Consider the following 23827-nt stretch of genomic DNA (forward strand, 5'->3'; position numbering starts at 1 on the left):
CTGAGAAGAGGGAATAAATGTTTGAGGCAAGACTTTGATAAGTCTGTAGGCAAAAAACCCTAAACAAACACCCCCACCTGTCTTCCCCTGTTTAAATGGTATTATGTTATGAATCCTAGGATAGGTAATGGCAAGCAGCTAATACGTAGTGAATTTGCTTTGTATCATCAGAGGTACCATGTTTTAGTTAATCTCCCTTGTTACTGTAACGTTCTTGGAGAGTAATAACTTCAGTTTAAGTAAATATATTATTTAATTGGTGAGATGCTTAACCATAGACGTCCACTTCATATATATATAATATATATATGTATTTTTAAGGCTGATTGTCACAACAGCTTTTAATAGCTGGAGTGATACATATTACATTACAAAGAAAAGATTGCTGGCACTGGAAGGTTTTTGAATGTGGGAGTGTTTATTTTCTGGTAGGTTAGGATGGCAGATAAGAAAGTATGGCTCAGATTTTTCTTGCTTGTTATAATACTATGGCTGTAATTTATCTTTTTTTTTCTTTAGGAGGGGCATTATCTACAAATTCATGTGATGCATAATATTATAAAGTACTCAAGTTCTTGAGTTTCAGCATCTTTGGAAAGTGAAGAGTTTTTTTTTTTAAAAAGAAAACAAAAATGAGCTGAGGAATTTATTTTAAGGTATCATAAACTTCTAATAAGCACATTTGTGTAGGTTATGTTCCTCACCAGTCTTTTAATACTATTTCTGGAACAGCGGTGTAAATGGCAGCAAAGTACAGCAAAGAATGTGGTGACAGACAGGGTTAATCTCTCTGTGCCTGTCTGTACAGCACCAGATTATGGATGTTGGTGATCACCTTTCTGCTCATTCAAGGATGGGTTATGTTGCTCCTACATACTAATTTAGAGCAAGATTGTGCAAGGTTTTCGAGCCCTCTTAAGAGCGGCAAGAAACGGTGGCTCAAAAGGCAGCTGTCATTTCATACCCATTCCAGCTGCCCTTTCTGCTCAGATTTCCTCCCATCCCCCCCCCCCCCCCCCCAAAAAAAAAAAAAAAAAGGAGTGTGAGGGTTTGAAATCTCTGGCATCTAATCTATCACATCCTACAGTTTTCATGGCTATCTGCCAATTTAAAATATACTTATGTTTTCCTGCCCTGCCAGTAATTAGACAAATGCAGCAGTGCTTATGACATCAAAAACTCCGTGGCTGGTAAAAGCAATTGCTGTCATAATGCATCTCTAAATTTAATAGTACTGGTGTAAAACAAACAAGCAACTCTATATTTCAGGGGGTAATGGCTTTAACTATAAAAATGGCTAGTATTTTCCTTGATTGGCTGTTCTGGCTCCTTTTTTGTGTTTGTGTTCAGAAGAATAGAATCAATTTATTGTAATAATTGTATTTTATTTAATGAATAACAAGGCAAGCAGAAACATGAAACCTACAAAGTGTCACCAGGTTCTTATTCACCCTGGGTTGCAGGTTTTTCCTTTTATCCCCTCTGCAGTCAAAATCAAACATACAAAACGTTCTCTTTCCCTGCCAGTATTACACTTAAAGTTGTCATTCCCTTTTCTGCTTCCCTTGCAAAATTGCTCGCTTTGTGTTGTGCCTGGAGCATGGCTGTGCATGGAGAACAGGTCTGATTAATTGGAAGGAAACTTTTTGTTGCTGGAAAAACTCACACATTACTGTAGAAAATTGATCAAAAATTTACTTTCTTGATCTGTAGTGCCTTTTTCTTGCTACTATGACATCTGTAAAGCTTCTCCCAAAGAAGAATCATTGGCAGTTTGTGTTCTTTTAGAGGTATCTCAGTCTTTAAGGCCAGATGCAGTGGTGTTGATGCCATTTGGCTAAGCCTTGAAAGTTCCTGTAATCTGTGCCATCCTGTCTCATACAGTCCCATCTCATAGTTGTCCTTTCTCTGCAGTGCTCTATGCCCAGATCTCTGTGGCTGGGCTGCTCCAGCCTGGCGGACAGCATGCCCTCGCTGCGATGCCTGTATAACCCAGGGACTGGCGCACTCCCAGCTTTCCAGGTACTTTCTGTCTCTTCCCCACTCCTTCTTTTCTCTCCGTCTGTGTATGTGTGCATCTCTTCCTTTACTTCCTTGCTTGCTTGACCTTCATTTCTTCTGCCTCATACTGTATACTTCTCCTATGTCATTCAGATCTCCTGTGGTATTTAAACCCATCTTGTGCAGATTCAGGGCAGCTCAGTATTGGGGCATTTCCATTACCTTGATGCAATAGTTATTTTGTCTAAATTGGCTTGATACCATCATCCTTTCTATTAGCTTTCAGTTGTGTCAAAAACATACCACTTAATTATATTTGGCAAACAGTATCCATCACACAGTCTCCAATCTGGCTATTCATGTGGTGATTCCCCTGCTATCTAAATATTCTGTACGGTACTGAGAGGACTGAGGGGGTGGGTTCATTGCCACAGCGATAACTGATGCCGGCATTTGTTTACTTCAGAATTGTTAGCAGTAGGTAGGGCATTTTGACTACACAAAATGATTGTACTAGTAAGCTGTCAATCAGAAGTCAAATAAAGGAGACCTGTTTTATTTTTTCTTTGGTCTCTGAATTTGTTAGATCCAAGCTTTTCTCTGCCAAACATGTTTGTTCAGATGCTTTGGGTAAGCAGTGATTACAAAATACAACCACTTTCCTGTGGCAGAGAGTGAGGCAGCTGTTGGGTGAGCATCTAGAAACCTGCAGAAGGCTCTCAAGATCATTGCAAGCATATTACGATGACATATGGATATAAACAGCAGAGACTGGGCAGCAAAACGTTGGTTACTCTGTCTCTGAGGTGTTGTGTGAACTGCAGTGACTAAGGGACCTAGGAGTATCTCGTGTAAAGTGCAAGTTTATGGGAGCTTGTGGTAGCATGAATTTAAAGGTTTATGCTGCTGGATTACGCTACTGCTGACCTAACCTGGGGCAGTTTTATTCACCAGCATCTTGCAAAACCAGAAATAATGAATAAGCTAGAATCTTTCTGAAATTTGTTTTGGTGAAAGTTCATTGTCTGCCTCTAAAGGACAGCATGCAAAGATCATTTTGAATTTGGCTTCTTGCTCCCAGGGTTAGGCTCATACTTTGGAAATAATCCTGCTAGTCTCAGGGGAGGCTTAAGTGTCTTGCATCATTTTGCTGCAACTCTTTTTGCTGACCCAGCAGTAGCACTGATGGACTCTGGAAGGTGTCCTGCCCGGCCTCCTTTGCTGAGGCAAGCTTTTAGCGGAGCTTTCCATGGGGGAGGGGGGAGATGACTTTTTATTAGACTAAGAGGGCTCTGGAGACAACAGGCAGAATTTAGACTCCTACTTCTAATCCTGATTTGCATAATTTGGCTAAATCGGATGGGCCTTGGTTTTGGGCTTTCTGCTGCTGAATAAATCTCGGATCTCTTTAAGCTCAGGTTTTAGAGAACCGTAGCAGTATATGGAAAATAATTTATAAACTCACATTGGGACTCCTTTCTTTCTACTTGAATTGTTTTTAATTACTTGGAGTAATCGTATATTACAAAGTGGAAGGGAAATCAGCTTCTTTTAGCTCATGATGTTCTTGCTAATGATAGATATGAACAATAACTTCCAATAACAAAGCACATTGATACTTTCATTGATAGCTTCACAAGCATTCACCATGTACTGCCTTCTTGGGAGAGTCGTAGGACTTTGATACTTGCATTCCTGCAGGTTTTGAGAGACATTTCCATGTATATTTAGTGACTCTGGGAACTGCCCCACTTGCCATCTAAAATGGTGTACTAGTAGTCTTCACAGCTCTCTGCTATGCTGAGAAGCAAATTTAGGACCAAGTGAGAAACTAAATTGCCAGCAACAGCTTTTGCAGCAATGAGTCATCCGTATTTCAGTCCATTTTTTCAGTGGGCTTTGATCCCCATTAACTTGCATGGTTTGAAGAAAACTCCTGTCTGTGAGGTATGGCTTCTGCATTTTCCAGGGCAGAAGTCAGCATGGGAGTGGTTTGGAGCCTCCTTGAAGCTGTGGTGTTGCAATATTTCATCCTTCTTTAATGGTTTATTTTGTATTGAATATTCAGGAAAGCATTAAAGACTTCCTTGTAGTCCAGCAAATTTTCTCATGTTATTTCCTTTTTTCCATAGCAAGCTTGAAGTAACCGGAGAAGCATATCAATGTTCTTTGCTTGTGGCAAAAGAGAAGATGCCATCTGGAAGGCTACTTAGTCACTGCTGAATTTGTCTAGTTATTTACATGCTTACCTTCAGATGTTCAGACAGAAATGTGGAAAGAAGCTCTTTTTGAATAGCTCAGTTAAAACCCTGCTGACTCCTCATGGGAAACATTGGCAGATAGTCGATTTAGAGATGATTCTGTTAATATGTCAGATAGCTTCATTTTTCTTCTTTGTGTGTTTTTATTATTGGAGACAATTGTGTGAAAACAGGATCTTCTGGTTCCTCAGCTTTGTGTGCCAATCCTCCCACAGAGGGAAAGGTTTTAAGGCTAAACCTATGAATGGCAGAATAAGGAGCTAGAAACAGTTCTTTTTAACATCTTTTCTCTCAAAGGGCTTTGCAACTGATAGTCTATTTTGTAACTGAATTTCATAAAGGTTGTGGTGAAAGATGGCAGCAAATTGCAATGTGAACTCCTATAAGGCACTGTAGGAAGGGGTCAAAGAGGATATTTTAAACAAGAGAAAATGCTCAGCCATTCCATTTTCGATGTTTTGGATGCCAGTTGTACTGTCGTTCTGCAAAGCAAGTGAAAATTAGGTTGTATGTAGATTCTCTTAAAAATAATAAAAATAAAGTTATGCAGAGTATATTCTTTTTCCTAGAAATCCATGTTTTGGAAGTTTCCAGATGTGACAACAGGTGTCTGTTTTCATGACCTTTTTCGTTTGTAGATAGTTACTTTTCCTTTTAAAATATTTTCCGTGCATGCTCAGACAGCTCAGTTTATGTTGCTTTTAATAGTCACAGTTCTTTGAAAATTCTGATTTACAATCACCCATCAAGGATGCCAAGGAGATGATTGCATTAATCCTTCTAGGTTTGCATAGTATTTCCTTGAATTTATTTCTGTAAGCTGTAGTATGAATGACAAGACTTAAGGAGCAATTTAAAAGTCTTGCCAAAGGTTGTGTATCAGGGTAATCACAGAGAACAGTCCAGCGCTTCCTTTTTGCCTAATTGACACCCATCACAAATACCAGCTCCAGTTTAGGATGTAAACTTTTTGGGAGAAGAGTCATACTTTTACTTCTTTATCTGGAGCTTAGGCACCAGCAAAAAAGCAGAGAGTTGTCTTGTCAGTTTTATTTTGTCAGATCTGAAATTTTCTCTAAAAGGCTCTAGTACCCCTAGAGGAGGATTCACTTTTGTGGCAGAGGTAGCAGCATCTTGTTGGATACAGAAGTGTCTCTCCGGGGTGCCAGAAATTCACATTTTGCTTTACCTGAAGTGAAGTCTTGATCATAAAGAAATGCACGTCTGGGTTTGTCAGATGAAGGGCACTGCCGTCTGCTTGGTGTTCTAGAGGTGAGGTATGTCTTCCCTGGTCTTGGCAGGACGCTCTGTCCTGGTTGAGGGAAGCGTGGATGTACTGTGCTGGGCAAATTGAAGCAAACAGGAGCACAGTGTGGACATGACGTACACTGCTCCATTCTTTGGACTGAGATAAAAGGTGAGAGAAGGAAAGATGTAAATGGTCTGTAGTGATGGGAGCCTATTGCACCTGTGAGGAAGAGACGAGCCAATTTCTCAGATGAGTCTTGCATCTTACATGTTTTCTACTCTTTATATTTTTGTGTTAGAAAGCGGAATATTTGTTAAAGAAGCATAATCAGTAAATAGTTAGAAACACTGGTCTTTGTAAATTTCCTTTAGCCTGTTCATACATTTTGCCTTAAAAGTTGACATTTTATTGCTGGGAAATACAATGTAACTGTGAGAAGTGGTAGTCCATTCTTTATGGTCTTACTGGAGGCTAAAATCTTGGAGTGGCCAAACTGTGGCTGCTCAGAAATGTGTTTGTGAGAACGCGTTTGGAGGAAATGGTTTGGCTTTGGGGAGCCAGTGTTTGGTGTGCGCAGTTCTGTCTCTAATTGGGAGGGAGATAGGGTGGGTGACCAGTCAGTAGACTCCATCAGCGTGAAGATGTGGCTGCCCTCAACCAAGCCTGCTTTGTATTTCCCCATCACTCTGTCTCAGTGGCCATGTGAAATGTGCCCGTGGGCTGTTGACGGTGCACTTCTCAAATGGAATCATAATTTGGGTGACAAATAGCCAGAGTGTGTGGTACCAGCCACCCCCAGCTGGTGGCAGGCTCTTCCCTGGTTATGAATGTTGTTAGGTGGCCCCCAACTGTTTACAAGACAGCAGAGGTGAGATCTTTGATTGACAAGTCAGAAATGCATTAGATCATTCCCTCTGCCAGTCTCTGGTTCATGCTGTTAAAAATGTCAGCCTCTCCAAGTTTGAATGGCAGCCCGAGGGCCTCAGAAGCTTTTTGTTTTCTGAGATGGAAACACAAATTGGATGTGTGCCTGAGCGCTTCATCCTGGGCTGTAATTTCATCTTTTAGCTAAGAACCACAAGGTACATGAGCAAAGCACCCTGTAAACAATAATACTGGGGAAAAAAATAAACAAGGTCGTGTTTCTGGTACGTTGATCCACCGGTGTCCTGACCTCTATCACGTTGAACATCTCCACTCTGATTGCTGTTCCCTTTGGCATTACAATGAGAGGAGAGAGACTGACACGGGAGGCAAAGATTTAAAGTTGCAGTGTTGTTGCACATTCCTTGTATTGCCTATGAAATATTGAACTGCCACAACATGACACCTGTTTTTTTAAGCAAAGTTTCTTGTTGGAGGTGTTAGGCAGCAGTTTCTCCTGTTTCTCCTCATCTTACCACCTGGCAAGAGCAATTACAAAGGCACGAGAGGGAGCAGAAATGAAGCCAAATGAGTTGCATCTTTTTTGCACTTGACTCCAGCCCCCAACTGCGGTTCAGGCTTTTGGGAGCTTCACTGTAGGAGGATCAAGAGGGTTATCCTAACCAGGGATTTCTTTTTTTTTAGTAGAGTAAATGCCCAGTGACTAGAGGACAGTTTTGTAAAACATATTGAGGGTTTACCCCCCTTTAAATCCAATGGCCTTGTCTGCTTGGTGGCATAACTAGTGCTGTTACTTGGTGATGCTGGGAAGCCGTTGTGCTGGAAGATCTCTGCTCGTGGGTAGCACCAATTACAAGATATACTTCCCTCCTTTCAGAGGGCAAAGAAATCCTTCTCTGCGGATCAGTGGAGATGGTTTCAGGCTTTTTGGTAGTACATTACAATTTAGTAATTAGAATTTGACATTTATTCTGCACCCGTATTGATTGTCAGGAGCTGCATATGATTTTATTAGTTCTTCAGCCTGAGCATCAAGAAGTGTGACAGTGTCTGTCGCCAAGAGCCCCCCAGTGTGCCCATCACTGTGAGTTAAGTGCTCTGTCCTCCCTCCTTCAGCCTCCACAGTAATGATCATGTCACTACGCAGCGTGCTCTGCCTGGTCTGGAGAGGGCACGGCCTTAGTGCACCTGCATTAGTTTGACTGTTCAGTTTAAAGGATGAAGTCAGGCTCATGGGGTGCCGCTTAGCCTGTTGTCAGGCGTCGGAGAGGCGACGGATGGCACACGCTGCACTGGAGGGGTACAGGTATCCTTAAACCTAGCTCCGGTTCCTTAGGATCGTGAACATCTGCTTGGAGGTATTGTGGAGCTCCACAATGCACTAATTGAATTACTCTTTGCTGGAGTTGCCGGCTGCACTAATTGAATTAGAATCAGGCTGTGCGTGTGCGGAGCGAGGAGCACGGCCATCCCGGTGCTGTGCTGCGCTCTGACGGCCCCGCCGGGAACTGCAGCGCGGGGCGGGGCTCGGCTCGGCTCGGCTCCCTTGGGCCGGACTTGGCTCGGCTGGGCTCTGCTCAGCTCCATTCGGCTTTGTTCGACTCCATTTGGGCCGGTTCAGCTCTGCTCAGCTCCCTTAGGGCCGGGCTCGGCTCTGCCTGGCTCCATTCGGCTCTGCTCAGCTCCCTTAGGGCCGGGCTCGGCTCTGCCTGGCTCCATTCGGCTCTGCTCGGCTCCATTCGGCTCTGCTCAGCATCATTCGGGCCGGGCTCAGCTCTGTTCAGCTCGATTCGACTCTGCTCAGTTCCATTTGGGCCAGGTGCAGCTCTGCTCAGCTCCATTTGGCTCTGTTCAGCTCCATGTGGGTTGGGCTCAGCTCTGCTCAGCTCCATTCAGCTCTGCTTGGCTCCATTCGGGCTGGGCTCAGCTCCAGTTGGCTCTGCTCTGCTACGTTTGGGTTGGGCTCAGCTCTGTTCGGCTCCATTCAGCCAGGCTCGGTTCAGCTCGGCTTGGCTCCGTCCAGTGGGCCCCTGTGCCTCGGGATCTCTAATGAAACCTCCTCCTCGTGCTACTAGTGTGATCATTTTTAGTTTTTAAATAACTCTTTGGTGATTTTTTTCCATGCTCTCCCAATGCCTACTCTTACTTCTTGCTCTGTACGAAGCAAGGCGGCACTGAATGCACCCCACTGCAGACCCCTCTCAGCTGTTAGCAACGTCCCCTGTGTCACCAGCCATGAGCCACTTGGGCCAGTTGCCATTGTGACTTCAGGAACTTCACGGGCACTGCTTCAGAGGGAGCCACCTGCAGAAGATTGCTTTTGTCTCTTTCTGGAGAAGCAGCAAAGAGCTAACACCGCATTAGTAATTTTAATTTAAAAACTAAAAAATGGAATTGTACCACAAATTTAGGGAAGTTGTGAAGTACTTTATCATCCAGCATTTAGGGCAATGTTAGTAAAAATTCAGTGACTCTTGGGAAATAGGACGTGCAGAGGTAGTTCTGAATAACTTTAAATGCACGCATGTGTTAAAAGAATAAGATAAGGTATTTCTTCTTTGAAATTGAGTATTTGTGTGACCACATGCAATTTCAAGGGGACAAACCCCAACACTTAGTGTAGAAATGCGGTTACTAAATCTTAGCATTCATAGCTTGAGGAGATACCTTGCTACGCTGTGTCGGATGGGTTTCTTTTTATTTCTTCTGCTTTCTGTTGGCTACGACTTCCACGGTGCATAAAAATAGTCAGATAGTCTCTTTCCTGTATTCTTTCGTCTATAGACAATTAGATGACTCTGTTTTCCATAAAATTTTCGTCCATTTCCACTCATCTTTTTGCATGTTTGGTAGATTATTCTCAGAAACCGTACGCAAGATAAGATGGTATTTATTTTGCTTCACTGGTTGTTCCTTATATTTTGTTACTTTTCAAATAGAAAAAAATAATTTACTAGAATGCTCTGCAAACTAAGTAAAATTAAACCGTGTTTGTCAAAATATATAAACAGTACTCTGTGATATGCATGATTCTTTTTTATTATGTTCATATACTTGCCCCGTGTCTGGTGATGTTAAACAGGGCTTCTAATTACCACCGAGAATTAAGAAAGTGCTGCTGTACAGAACTCGGGGAGTTTTCAGTTTCATTGAAATCTGTTTAAACAACCTGCTGCCCCGCAAAAATTGAAAGCAGATTTTTTTTTTTTTTAAAGCAGTTTTGTGTTGCTTTTGGAGGAGAATTCCCAGTCAAATTTATCCATTCAGTTGGTCTTGATTTTATTTATATTTGTTGTTGTTTCTCTTTAACATTTTTATTTTGCATATATTTATATAAGTATAAAAAAATAAAATCAGGTTGTCATCTGCCTTGACTCCCTCCCCAAGTAATCAGGTAGGCTGCTTCTAGTAGCTGTTGCTAATGAAATATCCAGGTAACTCACTGGTCATGCCCAACTGTTTATTTGGGGTTCATCTTTAGGTTCCTTTGTTACCATTGTGGAGTGTTCTGAATTGTGCCTGTATCTGGTAAGAGCAACCATCTGCCTTTTGCCTGCCTTCTACAAAAATCCTTGTGATTTATTCTCTTAAAACACAACCATATATCCAGCAAACAAAGGAAGCAGCTCTTCATTCAGATACTAAAGCTGCATACATTTTTACTTTCAGGAATACGCCTTGCTTTTCTATCGCACCTTCAGAGTAATAAACTGTGCATCAACCCTTTCATGTATGTAATAACATTTGACCTTGCAACAGAGTACGTTCCCCTGTTGAAATGAAGACAGCTAACACAGGGATGGCTTTGGTTGTTTTTAATTAAAAAAAAAAAATTGATGCGTAGCATAAGACACCTACAGGCAGCGCCTTCCTTTGGTAGAAGTCAGAATTGAAGATGGTTGTGTTGGGGGAATTGGGGTTGTCATCTCTGAAATAATGTGGGAGTGAGTTTGGCGCTGTCTTAAGAAGCTGTAAGTGGGAAAGAATCCATTCCATCCAGTGTGTAAAGTGCTTTTAAAAGCAATCTATTTCTAGAACCTAAATTGTCCTGGGACCAGCTCTTGATATAAAAATTCATAGAAACCTGTTTTTCTGAGTGTGGTAACTTCTTGCCATAGTGCTGTAGTGTTACAATTCACATTGGCCAGGTTGTTCTGTAAATTAAACAGTGACAGCTTCCCTCCGGGGAGCAGCCAATGTATTTATGATGATGTGCTGATTACACAAAATACACTGCAAGCAGAAAACAGCTGCAGAGAACAAACCTCTTAAAAGAATACAATTACAAATAGCACCCTCAGTATTTCTAGTGGTGAGAGTAAAATACAGCATGCTAATGCAGGCTTCTAGTTTGCTTCCAAAGAAGAAAAGAGATCTGTGAAGAAGAGACTGAAGAATGGTTGGATGTGCATGCAGTGCCAGTATGGAGTGGCACATAATCCCTTTCTGAAGGTGAAGGGCAAGAACATACCTCAGGCTTGCTTTTTAGCTGTCCTTATTTCTCAGAATTTCTGTGACTGCAACTCCAACAGTGTTGGGCACTGGGGCTCTCTGGCTTGTTGGTGTTTTGACTGCTGTGCTTCCTATTTCTGTCCTGGTGAAAAAATTGGTGTGATGAGCTGACTAATACATAGTCTAACCATTATGGAACAGATTTGTAGGAAATGTCGTGGAAAGAAGAGAATTCCCTGATTTAAAGCTGATCTTTCTTCTGTTGCTAGTTGTTTGCTTTGAGGGAACTTTTAGAAATGAATTTAAATTGTTGCTTTTTCTTGAAGGGCAGTGTTTCATTTTTAAAAGGTTTGTTTGTGTATGGCGAGATCTTTTGCAGGCTAGTTGAGGATATTACAATAAAACTTGAAACTAAATGTTACTGGGAAGATAGTGAGGTGGGACTATGCTCACAGATTTGGGCCACCAGCAGACCTTGGAAGAGACAGAGGTTCTTTGGAGCTTTCTTCACCTGGAAGTGAAAAAAATGAGAAGTAATTGGAATTGCTTTGTGTAGTGTGGCTGTATGCAAGAGAGAATTTGCAGTAAGGACTGCTGTGGTGGGATTGTATATGAGGACTTGTGAAAATGAGGAGAGTGTGGCAGTGGCAGCTCCCAGAGCTGCCAGGGTCTCACTTTAGAGGGCTGCAAACCAAAAAAATCTCCAGAACTCTGAAGACCAATCTTTTTGTGTCTGATGTGAAGTGTTGCACTTTAATCATTAAAATACAACAGTTTACTTACGGTTATGTCATGTGGGAGAGATCAAGTCCCAAGAATGCCCTTTCCTTCCACCTTTTGATAGATAGATATAATGCCTTTTAAACTCTGGGATTTCTTGTGTTTGGTGTCTTTGTTCCAAGACCCGTGTCAATAGAAGGTGTTTCAAATACTGGGCAAGAAATCATCTGCTTAAAATGAAATAATGTTGCCCTTTCAACATATAGATCGGACTTTAAAGCCGATGAGGTAACAACGTTGGCACTCTAATTTGGAAGGACTTTAATTCACTTGCTTAAAAAGAAGAATTGGGCTTCCTAGCTATAGATTGCTGGCATGTACTAATAGACTGCTATTCATCTGTCTGTATTTTCTTTAAATCGTTTTTGAGCCTCCCTGTGTTGTCCTGCTCTGCTGACATGTATCCCATGTGGCAAGAGGGAGTTTTGTATAATCACACTGCTTTAATCAATAGAATAATTGATAAACCAGATAAGATTTAAACTGATTACCTCCCCGAGTAGAACTCCCTGAGGGCCTTGGACTCTCTTAATTTTGACATGTATGTTGTGTACCCCGTGGATGAAGTGCGGTTTGAATTATCTGTTTTTATTTGCTTAATGACGGGGAGGGTGTTAAAGTCAAATGTTTAATTAACCCAGCAATGGGCTGCGCTGTCACTTACACACACATCCAGCTGATTGAGATATCTCACCGAGAATACTGAATAGGAATGATAATGTGGCACTGAGACGGAAGATTGCTTTTTCAATCCATTTGCTGGGTCACTGCTTTGAATGTCTTATTGGATGAAAGGCATTCAGCCTGGAAAAAAAATCAGCATTTAAGTACATTTTGTTTTCCTGGTCCCTCTCCACCAAGAAGTTAACTAAAACAGATATGTTGTAAGTTTAATAAGCCATTCATGTTGTAGCAAAAAGCTGTGAATAGTGGATCTCAATAGGCAATGATCTAGAGCTGCATAATTTCCTATAGGAACAAAATGCTTGCTAGCCCCAAGGTATCTGAAGTCGAGATACTATGTACACCTTTATCTTTCCTTCTTTAATTGCTTGACTACCCACCCCATTTTATGGTCTCCATAGCAGGTCCAACTCTTTTTCCTTACCCAGCAAAGTGAGATTTGCAATAACATTTTGTAACTCCTAGCTCTAGTTCAAGAAAATGGTATTTGGACTTGGGATTATTTTGCAATAGCAGAACCTAATAGCAAGCTTTTAAATTGAAATGTTACAGAAGGGGCTGTTTTGTTACTCCATTCAAATTTGGTGTGGGCGCAGGGGTTTGTTTCTTGGGCAGCAGCTGTTAAAAGGCCGTGATGCTTGCGAGCCAATTGTCGTGAAGTGCAGTGCCTGATCTGTAATTTTCCATTCTTTATTGGAAGATTATAAAATTTTTTTGCTTGATGTGATGGAAGGTTGGGACATGTGTAGACTTGCACCTCTTTGTGTTTTTTCATATCAGCAGTGAGTTTTTTCAGCAGCCCTGTATGGAGGTGAACACATCGGGTATTGGAAGTTAACTAAATTTACCCCATAGTCCCATGTAACAGATGTAGCTTTGGAAGCTGGAAAAAATCACCGAGGTGTGCCTGTATGGAAAAATTAGTACTGTGAGGTACATCGGGGAGGTGAAGCTGTGTCACGTGAATTACTCCATGGTGGCACAGTAGTTACTTTGAACCTGTTCTAGATGGAAAACCAAGTCATTTGGCTGCAGGGTGACCTGGCTTGCGTTGTGTTAAGACATAAAGATTTGGGTGCCTCTGCATACCGTGATGTAGATGGTATGTTGTGAATTCATGTCAGTCTAATGGTGCAGAGAGATCACTGGGTAGCCATTTCTTTAAACAAATGAGCTGCTATTATTCACTATTTTGGGGAGGCACTGTGCCAAAAAAGTTCACTCAGTGGGAAGCAGAATTTGGGGATTCTTACCCTAGGTCTCATTTTGACTTTGGGCAGACAACTCCTGCCTCATACCTTTGTTTTGTATTTCTTTTTCCCCTTTCCTGCAATGAAAAATAGGAAGGAAAAAGCAAGAAAAGCATAAAACCGTACAGTAAGATGAGGACAGCGTGATTGAATTAGATGTTTGGAAGTGAAAAAGCAACGGGCTCTAAGGAAGGGGTGCGATGGGGAAGTGGAGCTCTTTTTGTCTACTTGACAGAAAGCTCAGAATGAGAGGGTTTGGGGAAAAAAAATAAAAATCAAAATAATAAGTGTACATGATGACCAGGGATGGGATGGGAAGGGGCTTTTATAGTGAGATCAATGAGACGGCATTGGTCCTTTGAAGAAGTAGTTATGAAGGTTTAGAACATAATGCTTCAGGAAGGACATGAAATCTCCAGCAAAACTAGCCTTTTTTACAACCCATTTCTCAAAGCACTTGCAGCTCTTATGCAGAGGAAGCTGCAGTAAGTATTGTACAAAGAATGTTAATCTATATCCAGAGAATTTTAATAAATAAAAAGTTTTTAAAAACTCTCTCTGAATCCGTTGGCTCTTGCTGACTCTTGTTGGTACTAGAAATATGTTTTTGACATCTTTTTTGAATGTTGGCTTATGTTAAGAGCCTGTAAAAGCTGACTTCAAGCTTTTTCCCCCCCTTAAATGTAGGGGGAAAATAAAAAAAAAAATCTTATTCCCACATACAAAAGCACTGATAAAAGCTGTGATTTGTGGGAGGGGGCAGGGAAGGATCCCGCAAACTGAGAATGTACTTTGGCACTCTGGGATGAGTGTTGAAAATTAATTTTTGTCAAAGGAATGCAAAGTGAAAGCAACAAAGAAGCAAGAGCCGAGCCCTGATTGATTCTGTTCTTTAAAAAGCTTCTGTTGCGTGGGAAATCCCTCTTTCTGAAGTATGTGTGACACAATTCTGCAGTCTGGCAGAGAAATTAACCTCAGCTGAAACTGTTTAAAGAAGAATTTGAGCAAGAATTTGAAAGACTGGAGAGATCTTTAAGGTTGTCCTGAAGAATAGGAAGAGAAGAATACTGTTTTATTTAGTGTGGGGAGCTGATATGCAGGAGAAGCCACGTGAGAGACAAACTGAAGCACAGTGATAACAGGATTCAGAAAAAGTTCTGAGACCAGTCTTACGTAAGTGGCCTGGTTGAATATTTGGACCTATGCCCGTATTATGTGTATCATAAGGTTAATTAGATGGTTTCATCCATGCTTTTGGGGAATGTGTGCTTTCTGTTCCTTAAAATGATGTAGATAGCTTTGTGCTACTATAAAATCTTGGAGTACAAGATGTACGCTATAAAATCATGTATAGAAAGTGCAGGCTATAAAAGCATATGTGTACCTGTGAAGGTGCAGATCGATTTGTGCTATTCAGGAAAAGAAATTCTGAAACAGACCTGGCTGTGAAAAAACGCAAATAATAAAATTCAGTGAGAGATCCTTGAGGCTTCTTCAGCTCTAACCTTGTTATGAGGAATGGGGAAGTCGAACTGCCTAATGCAGATGTCTGTGAGTTACAAAAATAACCAGATGTCCTGATTAGCAGAAGCAAATGTTCTTCCCTTAATCCACGTGAAATTATATTCAAAGGCTCTCCGGATGTAATGCTTGTGTAAATAAGGCACCAACAAACATTGGAATAGAAAGGGCCATTGGCCAACTAGCTTGCAAGGCTTGAAAGCTTGAATATTAAAAACAAATTTACCACTGCTGACTCTCTTAAATTCACAGAACAGAAATGTTAAGCAGGGCTGCTTCCTGGGGAATGTGGAAAGACTGTTCTCATTAGCCATATTTTCTCTCTCTCTCTCTCTCTCTCTCTCTCTCTGTTTTGTGGTCTCTCTCATTTGAGAAATGTGTATTAAGTGAAGCTAGCTTTTTAAAATTTCCCTAAATGGCTTGTTCCCACCACCTGTTTTTTTTTGTTTATTTTTTAACTACAACTAGATTTATGCTCTTCAAAATGCTTCTGTTTATCAGATCTTTGCTATTTGTGCTGAGTATTTAAACATTAAACTGAATTTACTGTTCTACTAATGCTAAGACTCCCCACACCCTTAGCTTACCCTTTATAATCAACCAATAATTAATAAGTTAAATAACTTGATAAAAAACCTCTTCTTGATGGCATGAAGTTCCATTATTGCTTTGAATATGTGTGTTTCCAGTTATCGATTGGAATGAAAAATAAGGAAAAATACGAAGGATCCATTCTACACATGTGGAAAACAGAATCTTGTCCTGATATTCAGCTGCAAAAAAGGCGGTTGAAACTTTTGTCATCATGGACAGCATTAGCGTAGCTTCAGACCAATCTGGGACTTGTGTGAACGTGCCTCTATATGCCTGGCTGGAGGAGCGGTGTTGTGCTTTGCCATTTTCACTGCTTTCAGAGCTCCAGTTTTAAGAATTTAGCTTATAGTAGATAGCTGAGCTGCTCAAACATGAATTTGAACTTCATTTCCTTGCGCATCAGGGTGGGGGGGGGGAAGTCCTTGTCATAGGGAGGTTTATAAGCTTATCAGAGGAAAAAAAGAGCCAGTATTCTGTGCAGCTACCAGGTTAATAGATATGTAATCATGATATGCACGTATGTACCAGTTAGCAAAGCAGGCACTGACCTGGAAGGCCAGTTTAGGTTATTTGCTTTCCTTTTCTGATATTCGTTGCTGCAAGCTCCCCTTTTGTCATTCTAATGGTTAGCCATAAACCCCTTGCAGAAGTACCACTTAACTCTAAACTTGTAAGAGCTGGGAAACTTGTCTGTGCCTTCATTCTGGGCTGAAGTCACCCCCTTGTGCCTACACGTTGCAATTTATGGCATCCTCTAAAAGGATCTAATCTCCGTGAATGTTCGGAACAGCAAATGCCAAGGAGGAATGGGGTCTGATACTTATCTCTACATTTTCATTGCTGTGGATCTCCCTGCGTGTTACAGCTGTCATTTTTGTTTTATCTACCGAACAGGCAGAGAATTGCCTTCAAACTTGCAGCTTTCATACTTGTTTTTCTTGGAGAACATTGCCAACGTTAAGGGCTGCTTTTATATATTCTTGTGACTAGCCAAATAATTGGAATTTTTCGGGCCTCCTGATAGGAGAAAAAGGAGATGCTATCCTTGAATGTTTTTAGTGGATGTTAGACCTGTATTTTTTTTTAACGGTAATACTGCTTTCAGGCTGACATTGGCTATGCCAGGATTCATCCTAGCACTGTTGAAATGGCTGAGATATTTATAAACTGACAGATAGCATTTATAAAATCAGGATGCTGACAGTCCCTTAACGATAACAATGGGCTTGGACTCATCTATCACTTACAAAGGTTATTGGAAAGGGAACGTAAGGCTTATATGTGCCTCTGGTCTTAGACTGGCGCTTATTTCCACACATCTTTTTCTCTCCTCTCTTCATCGCCCTCCCCTTTTCAGTCCAGTCTGGCTGACAGGGGCATCAGGCAATCACAGCTAATTTTTCCATACCTTTACCCAATGATACCTTGTCCTGTTTCCTGCAAGCAATTGATGCAAATTAGAAGACAGCTGACTTTATAGCATCCTGGGGCAATCACTTGGCCCCTGACTTCCCCCCTTCTAAACAAGAGAAACATTCTGACTGCTGACAGGCTGCTGGCTTGAATGAGGAAAGAGGAACAGTGTGCTTTGAGTGACAGACTTAACCTGGGGCTGGGCAGGGGTTAGACAGGCCTTCTGCTTCGTTTTCCTTTCGTATAGCACCAGTCTGCAGGAAGAATGCTGATGTACCCAACTTATTCAGTGGCTCCCTCTTGGCTGAGGCAGTACCCCTCTGTCCTTGGTGAAGAGGACCAAGTGCAGCGTGGGGACACTTCAAGAAACACGAAAGAGGATGTCAGTTATTTTTAAGCTCTGATAAAATGCTGCATTCACTCAGTGCACCTAGGAGCTTGAGGGTCAGGTCATATCAACAATTTACACTGGAAAAGGGGAAATGCACTGTTTCACTGGTGTGTGCTAAAGCCTCTATTTTAATGCGGCAACAGAAATACCGAGACAGCTCTGTCTGGCATCCAGTTTGCCCTTGAAACATTTACTCTGCTGTAGCTGTTTGGACACTGTGTTCCCACTGTATTATTTGCTTAGAGACCTGAAATACCCAAGTAGATTTCCTACATGCGGTTGGATCTGCTGATACCACTAAAAACACACCCTGCCCCGGCTTCTGTTCGGAGTGAAGTATATGCATGCAAGGGCAAGAGCGAGACTTGATTGGCTTAAGGGGGTCTATTTATCAGGGAACTCGATTAAAAATACAGACTGCACATGACATCAAATTTGTAATCATTTTTCCACAGCAAGTAAGCATTTTGTGTATTGGATGCAGGTGTTTAAAGCAATAGTGTATTTTAAGGGCCAGTGCAGCACAAATTCTGGCCTTTGGGATAATGACAAGTGTTTAGCCTGCATAAACAATATATATATTTTTCTTCCCCCCCCCCCCGCCCGAGGTCCACACGCACCTAGTTTCCCTCAAGCTCATCATCTCTGTCAGGTTAATCAATAGGCACCGTATGGCAGAGGGTCAGTAATCAGTGTCATCGTGCCTTTAAATCGTGTTGAAAATTTGCTTAAAGCCTGGGCCAATTAACATCGAGATGATGAATGGATGGGTAGATGGGAAGAGCCTGGCGCTCAGGGGCTTTGTGAGAAGGAGATGCTCAGCTGTTGAGCAGCAGACACCAGCGAATAAAATCAGCCATTCATGTGAGCTCAGTCCACCCACTCTTAATGATAATGTCAATCTAGCAAAATATATACACATTGGAGTTGTCATGAGTTCATAAATCAAAGGAGTTTGTCAAAGGCATTCAGATTAACGAGGCAGCAGCAATAACAAGTCAAATTTGCATAGAGAATTGCCCGAATCTCAGTAAATTATGATCCTGTTTTTCATTTGATTATTTGCTAATGTCTCAAGAGGGAGAATGATTATATTAGCATGCAAAATCTACTCCAGAAGTAGAAATCTGAGGTATAGCAGACCAGCACACGATGACAATTAATCAGTTTCTGCATACTAGCATAAGCGCGCAAGGCCCAGAGATGAACTCCTTTTTTTATTATTATTTCTCCTTGCTACTGATCCAAATGGTTCAGCTTGACAGAGACTTTATATTGCTTTAACAGTGTTCTGAATTGTGCCTGCAGGCAAGACATAGTTATGCAGCTATAACCAACCTATCCATCTGCCAACCAGATTGGAATTCTCCTATCCAAGGCTTCCATTAACCCCCACTGACAGCTCCAAACAGGATTAAGAATTTGAAAGCATAAAAAATAGTTGTGCTCTTCACGTAGACATGCTTTTCTTCCCCACCCCCACTTCCCCACATTTGGAAAAAGGCTGTGTCTGTACTCTTTTATAATTAGTGGAGGGCAGACCAGCACCAAAGAAAGCCTCCTCTGGTTGGCAGGGCTTTGATTTCCACCACGACGAGCGAGGCGGTACTAAAGGTAGCTCTGCCCAACTGGTAGTCCCTGGGAATGCATTTCTCTGTGTATTATATCGCATTCCCAGCAGTGTTTTGCTGGGCTGTGTACACAAAATACTATGTGTCATCTCCCATCAAATGCTTCAGTCCAGGGATTTCGTATGCATTGTAGCATGTTGTGTTTAGTGGTGGAGGAGGCTTCATGGGGAGAGTTAAATAGTAATAATTTTGTAGTGGTTTTTAAGACAACCTGCCATGGAGTTATATTCTGTTAATTACAGGCTGAAGTTTTAAATGCAAATCAGATTTAAAAGGATCTCATTATAGACAGTAGCCATTTTAGGAAAAATGAGCTATGAAGGGCAGAGGCCCTTTACAGGAACCTCCTGCTAGAGAGAAATTTTGAAGGTTACAAGAACTATGAGCCTGGGGTTCCTGGCTTCTCTTCCCAACGCTTCCACTGTCATTGTGTGACCTTGGACAAATTAAAAAAAAAACCAAACCATTTTACTTGCCTGTGGAAAAAGCGGGAGGAGCAGCATTTATCTCACCAAGACCGATCAATTTGTGCTTTGGAGACTTCAGCATTTCTCATCTTATTTTGCTTGTACTTGTTTAAAAGGAGAGGCCCCCACGTGTAAACACAAACACTTGTGGCCAGTCTGTCCGTAGTCTGTAAAGGAAAGCTTGCCTGTGGGATTTAAAGATTTTCCCTGATATAAGGGACTTTCAGTTTTCTGCATGCGCTGTGTTTCTTCACTTCTTTCAACCTAACAAATTGCATCATTCTTCTGCTACGTATCAAGGACAGTCACTGCAGATTTTTAATATTCCCAGTGAGTACACCCAACTTGCCGTCTGGATACCAAATGCTTCTTTCCAGATCTGTGCCCGAGATGTGCATTTCGGTAACCACGAGAGGGTGCTCAGGGCGGTTTCTCCCTTTGTCTGTCTCTCTTGTGGCCCAGAGCATCACTAAAGTCCTGTTGAAGCAAACATTATTCTGACCTCGTACATGTTTATCCCTACTGCCACCTTGTTCAGCAAGGAGAAATATATAGATGTACCATTTCAGTTGATTACTTTATGCTCTTCCCATGGCCTAAGTGTTGCCCTATCAAGTGAAATTCACTTCCATGCAGCTACAGTTAGTCCTGAAATATGCAGGGTCTTGTACCTGCACGTGGATTGATGGGTTTCCTATTCCTGAGAAATGAGCGGGAGTTATAAACATCTGTGCTTTTTCTTAAGTGTAATGCTTTACAGTCATTCTGTCTTCACCAAGCGTAACTTACATGCCAACAAAAGTGCAGGAGCAGCGCTCCTCTTTCATAGTCTGCGATCGGAGCTGCTGTGTTGGTGCTGTAGAATGGTGAGGCGCCAAGCTGTGAACCACCATATGCACTTGGCAGTCTTTGTCTGGTCTTTGTTCAGCCAACCTCTTAGCCTTGCCACCTATAAAGATAATGAATGCAAAATGGTCCTCTGCTTGCTCTTAAAATTAGATACTCAGCTCAAAGAAAAAGTAGATAACTTCACGCTTTGCAGTAACTAGGAATTTCAAAATAAGGGCTGACATTTCACCAGCAGCACTAGTTTTCCTGCTTTTTGAGGTTTTTTGAGGGAGGATCCTTAATGGCTTTGAAAGGCAAGAAGAATGCAAGATTTCACTGTCACAGAAAGTTCATTTGGAAGGGGAAAGTGCTTTGGTGCTTAATAATAAGCATCCAGAAGTAATACCTCCCCCACACCTACCCTCAACAAAATGCATTTCCTGGAAATGTTTAGTAACCCACTAAACATTCTTACACTTGGTGCACTTTGTCTTTTTCTCCAAAGCACAAAAATTGAAGTCCCTTCTGAGCAGAAAAGAGCAGGTTTAAATGCCTTGCCTGCCTTTTTGGAGATAGGTGGTTCTGGCTTCTACGTATTTACACTCGCAGTCCTTTCTATGCTGTATTTAATATAATGACTTTGTCCTGACTGAGACCTCATATGAAAACTTTCAAAAGCTGGCCTCTTACAGTGATTTATCAGGCCCATTTAGGATTGATTTCCATTATAAAACCCTGATTACAGCATCCTAGATGTTATGGTGCTTTGCAAATTCTGTATATTGTTTTAAAAACAAACCTCAAAAATCACTAGTTGGTCTGCAAGCTTTGACCTACACAAAATCCTCCTGACCAGTTTATGACAATTTGTTTGGTTTGTTTGGGTTTTTTCCTTATCTGCCATTTCTCAACAGACAGCATCTGCCCCTTGCCTTACCTTCGGGCTGTACCTTTTCTTCCCCTTCACCAGCCTGGCAACCAGAGCTGCCTGGATGGTGCCTGAGCACGCAGCGCTGCAGCGGGCACACGAGCACGCTGCTCTTCTGATGGCTTCCCGCAGCCTGCTTGCTTTCTGCTAGCTCTGCTTTGCCATGCTGGCTGCTTGCAGGGCCCAGCTCCTCCTTTGCCAACAGATGCCATTTCTGTCTCCTGAGGTGTTGGGCTGGAAGCTGGCTGTGGAAGAAACTGGGCAGAGCTGTGCTCAGTGAAGGACAGGTTATCTGGGAGATGAGGAGGGAGAGGTACAGAATGCAGACTTCTGCCTTAAAATACACAATCCTGAGCTTGTCTGCAAGTAACTGGAAAACCACCCTTTTCCTGGCAGAGCTCTCCCTAAGCAGTTTTTCTGTATCTCTTTAAAACCTGTTTAGTTGCTCACTACTGAATGTGTGGGAATGTGGCCTAAGGCTATGAATACTGTGGTGATCAAACTGATTTTACATGTGTGTGTGGGATTCTCCCAAAGCTGGCTGTCATTACTACTCTGTCACTGCAGTGGCTAAACCCGTGCAAAGGAAGCTGTATTCCAGAGCAGCTGACTTTGGTGGTGAGGACAGGATTCCCCCCAAGTACTCCACAGTTTTTTAACCAACTGTTTGCTACAGACTATGAATGTCCTGAGATAAACTGTAGCCTGTTTTTCCTTAAAGCAAGTAATATTTGGTTTTAATAATGAGTTTAACAGGACAAAAGTCTCTCCGTGTTTTTTGGTTTTTTTTTAACTCATGCTGGTAAAGCCCTTGTGTTTCTTCTTGTCCACCTTCTCTTGCCTTACTGACGCTCTTTTTTTGGAGGTAGCAACTTAAGTTTTGGAACATCAGTCTTTCTAGAAATTGTGCATGTATGTAGAGTCGAGGGGCAGGAGTGAAAAACATGTCCATGATATCATTCACTACCTACACAGTTTTCTTTTTTGAAGGAACTCCTGACACCCTCTTTCACCAGAATTTAGCTCTATCATAATTTCTCTGATTGTTGGCAGCCCAGCAGTGTTAGGCAGATTGAAAGCATAGGTGCACAGAGAACAACAGTTGTACCTCTTAGCAACCTTTTCGTTTCAACAGCTTCCACTGTTAAATAGTTATCCTGAGGTGTTCAGGAGCGCTGGTGTTGCCTGATCCAACCACCGCCCAGGCTTCTTCAACAGATACCTGCACAGTGGTACATTGTTGTGTTGAGAAGGAGAAATTCTTTCCCTGCCATAACAAGCTGTTTCACTCTGTTAGCCTCTGGTGTCTGTATGTGTAAAATACTACAGCCTGTGTAGTAGTACAAATATTCTGTTTCTTTTCTCCTCGCAGAATAATATTAGGGATAAGAACTGAATTAAAGCTTACTTTCTTTCACAGAATTCCTCTGAGAGAGAAGACTGTAATAACGATGAGCCCCCTAGGAAGATCATTCCTGAGAAGAATTCACTTAGACAGGTATGTGATCAGTCTCTTTAAAAATGCAATAAAACTTTCTAGCTATTTGAATGCTTAAATGCTTCTGGAAGCTGAAGTCTGACTTGTGCTGGTGGAAATCCTTTCTTTTCTCCTTTGAAGTCTGAACAAGTCACATTGTACCTCGGAAAAATAGACACATAGATTTCGCCTTCAGGAGAGTTTGATGACTTTTTCTAAAGAAGTTTAGTGCAGTCAGTTGTGACTCTTTAGCTTCACCTTTCTCCATTTGCTGTTAATGAAGACCTCTTCAGCCTTTTCTTCTATAAACGTTCCTATCTGGTTTGTAGTACGTTTTGCCTTGCTCTAGGTGATCTGTTCAAGAATCTCAGAGTCTTCTAGAAGAATTAAGCTTTTTATTACCCTTGAAGGTAAATTTTCTTGGAGGTGATGTCCAGGTTAATAACATGAAAAATGACCTGCTTTTGTTTCCTCCACATGCATACAAATTACTAATGGGTAGAAAGGAGAACAGGTGGGCTGATAAAAGATTATCTTTTTTCAGTTAAAGTACAGTAGAGCAAACTTCTTACCTATTCAAAAGAATCACTCTTCTAATCTCCGTGGTCAACAAAGGTGGCTTGGCTTGTGATTTGTGGAGGATTTAAGTTGGATTTAGTAATTTCAGATCATGCTTTACATAGCACCTTGATCTTTCTTCCCTCTGCGGCCTTCAGGCAGCAGAAGCAAAAATATATCCGTGCCCCAGCTGCCCAAATTTGCTGCCTGGCATATCAGAGTAAAACCATTGACAAAGATGACTTAAGTGACTACCTTAGGCCACATTTTGCAGCAGCTGAGAAACTGGCACATTCCCTTCTGCATCTCGGCTACAGGAGCAGTGGGCTTGGGCAGAGGAATAGGGTGGTAATACAGTGCCCACTGGTGCTATTTCCAAGAGGAATTGTGGGTCAAAACTGTGATAAAGAAACGAGTATCTTTTTCATATAGTGAGTTTGTGTTCAAAGTTGTTTTT

General features: G+C 41.7%; 1 protein-coding gene across 4 annotated transcripts in view; it reads left to right on the plus strand.

Moving 5' to 3' along the window:
- The window catches only part of BTRC (beta-transducin repeat containing E3 ubiquitin protein ligase), a 121840-nt gene that overhangs the window by 25039 nt on the left and 72974 nt on the right, over window positions 1-23827 (plus strand). For 2 of the 4 annotated variants that reach the window (XM_054071520.1, XM_054071521.1), the window contains 2 exons: window positions 1915-2022; window positions 22756-22833. In XM_054071520.1, coding sequence (XP_053927495.1) covers window positions 1915-2022; window positions 22756-22833 — 186 coding nt within the window. The remainder of the gene's footprint in view (window positions 1-1914; window positions 2023-22755; window positions 22834-23827) is intronic. The other 2 variants (XM_054071522.1, XM_054071523.1) reach the window with 1 other exon arrangement.

This window comes from Cuculus canorus, chromosome 7 (assembly GCF_017976375.1).
Source record: "Cuculus canorus isolate bCucCan1 chromosome 7, bCucCan1.pri, whole genome shotgun sequence".
In the NCBI taxonomy this organism is placed as follows: Eukaryota; Metazoa; Chordata; class Aves; order Cuculiformes; family Cuculidae; genus Cuculus; species Cuculus canorus.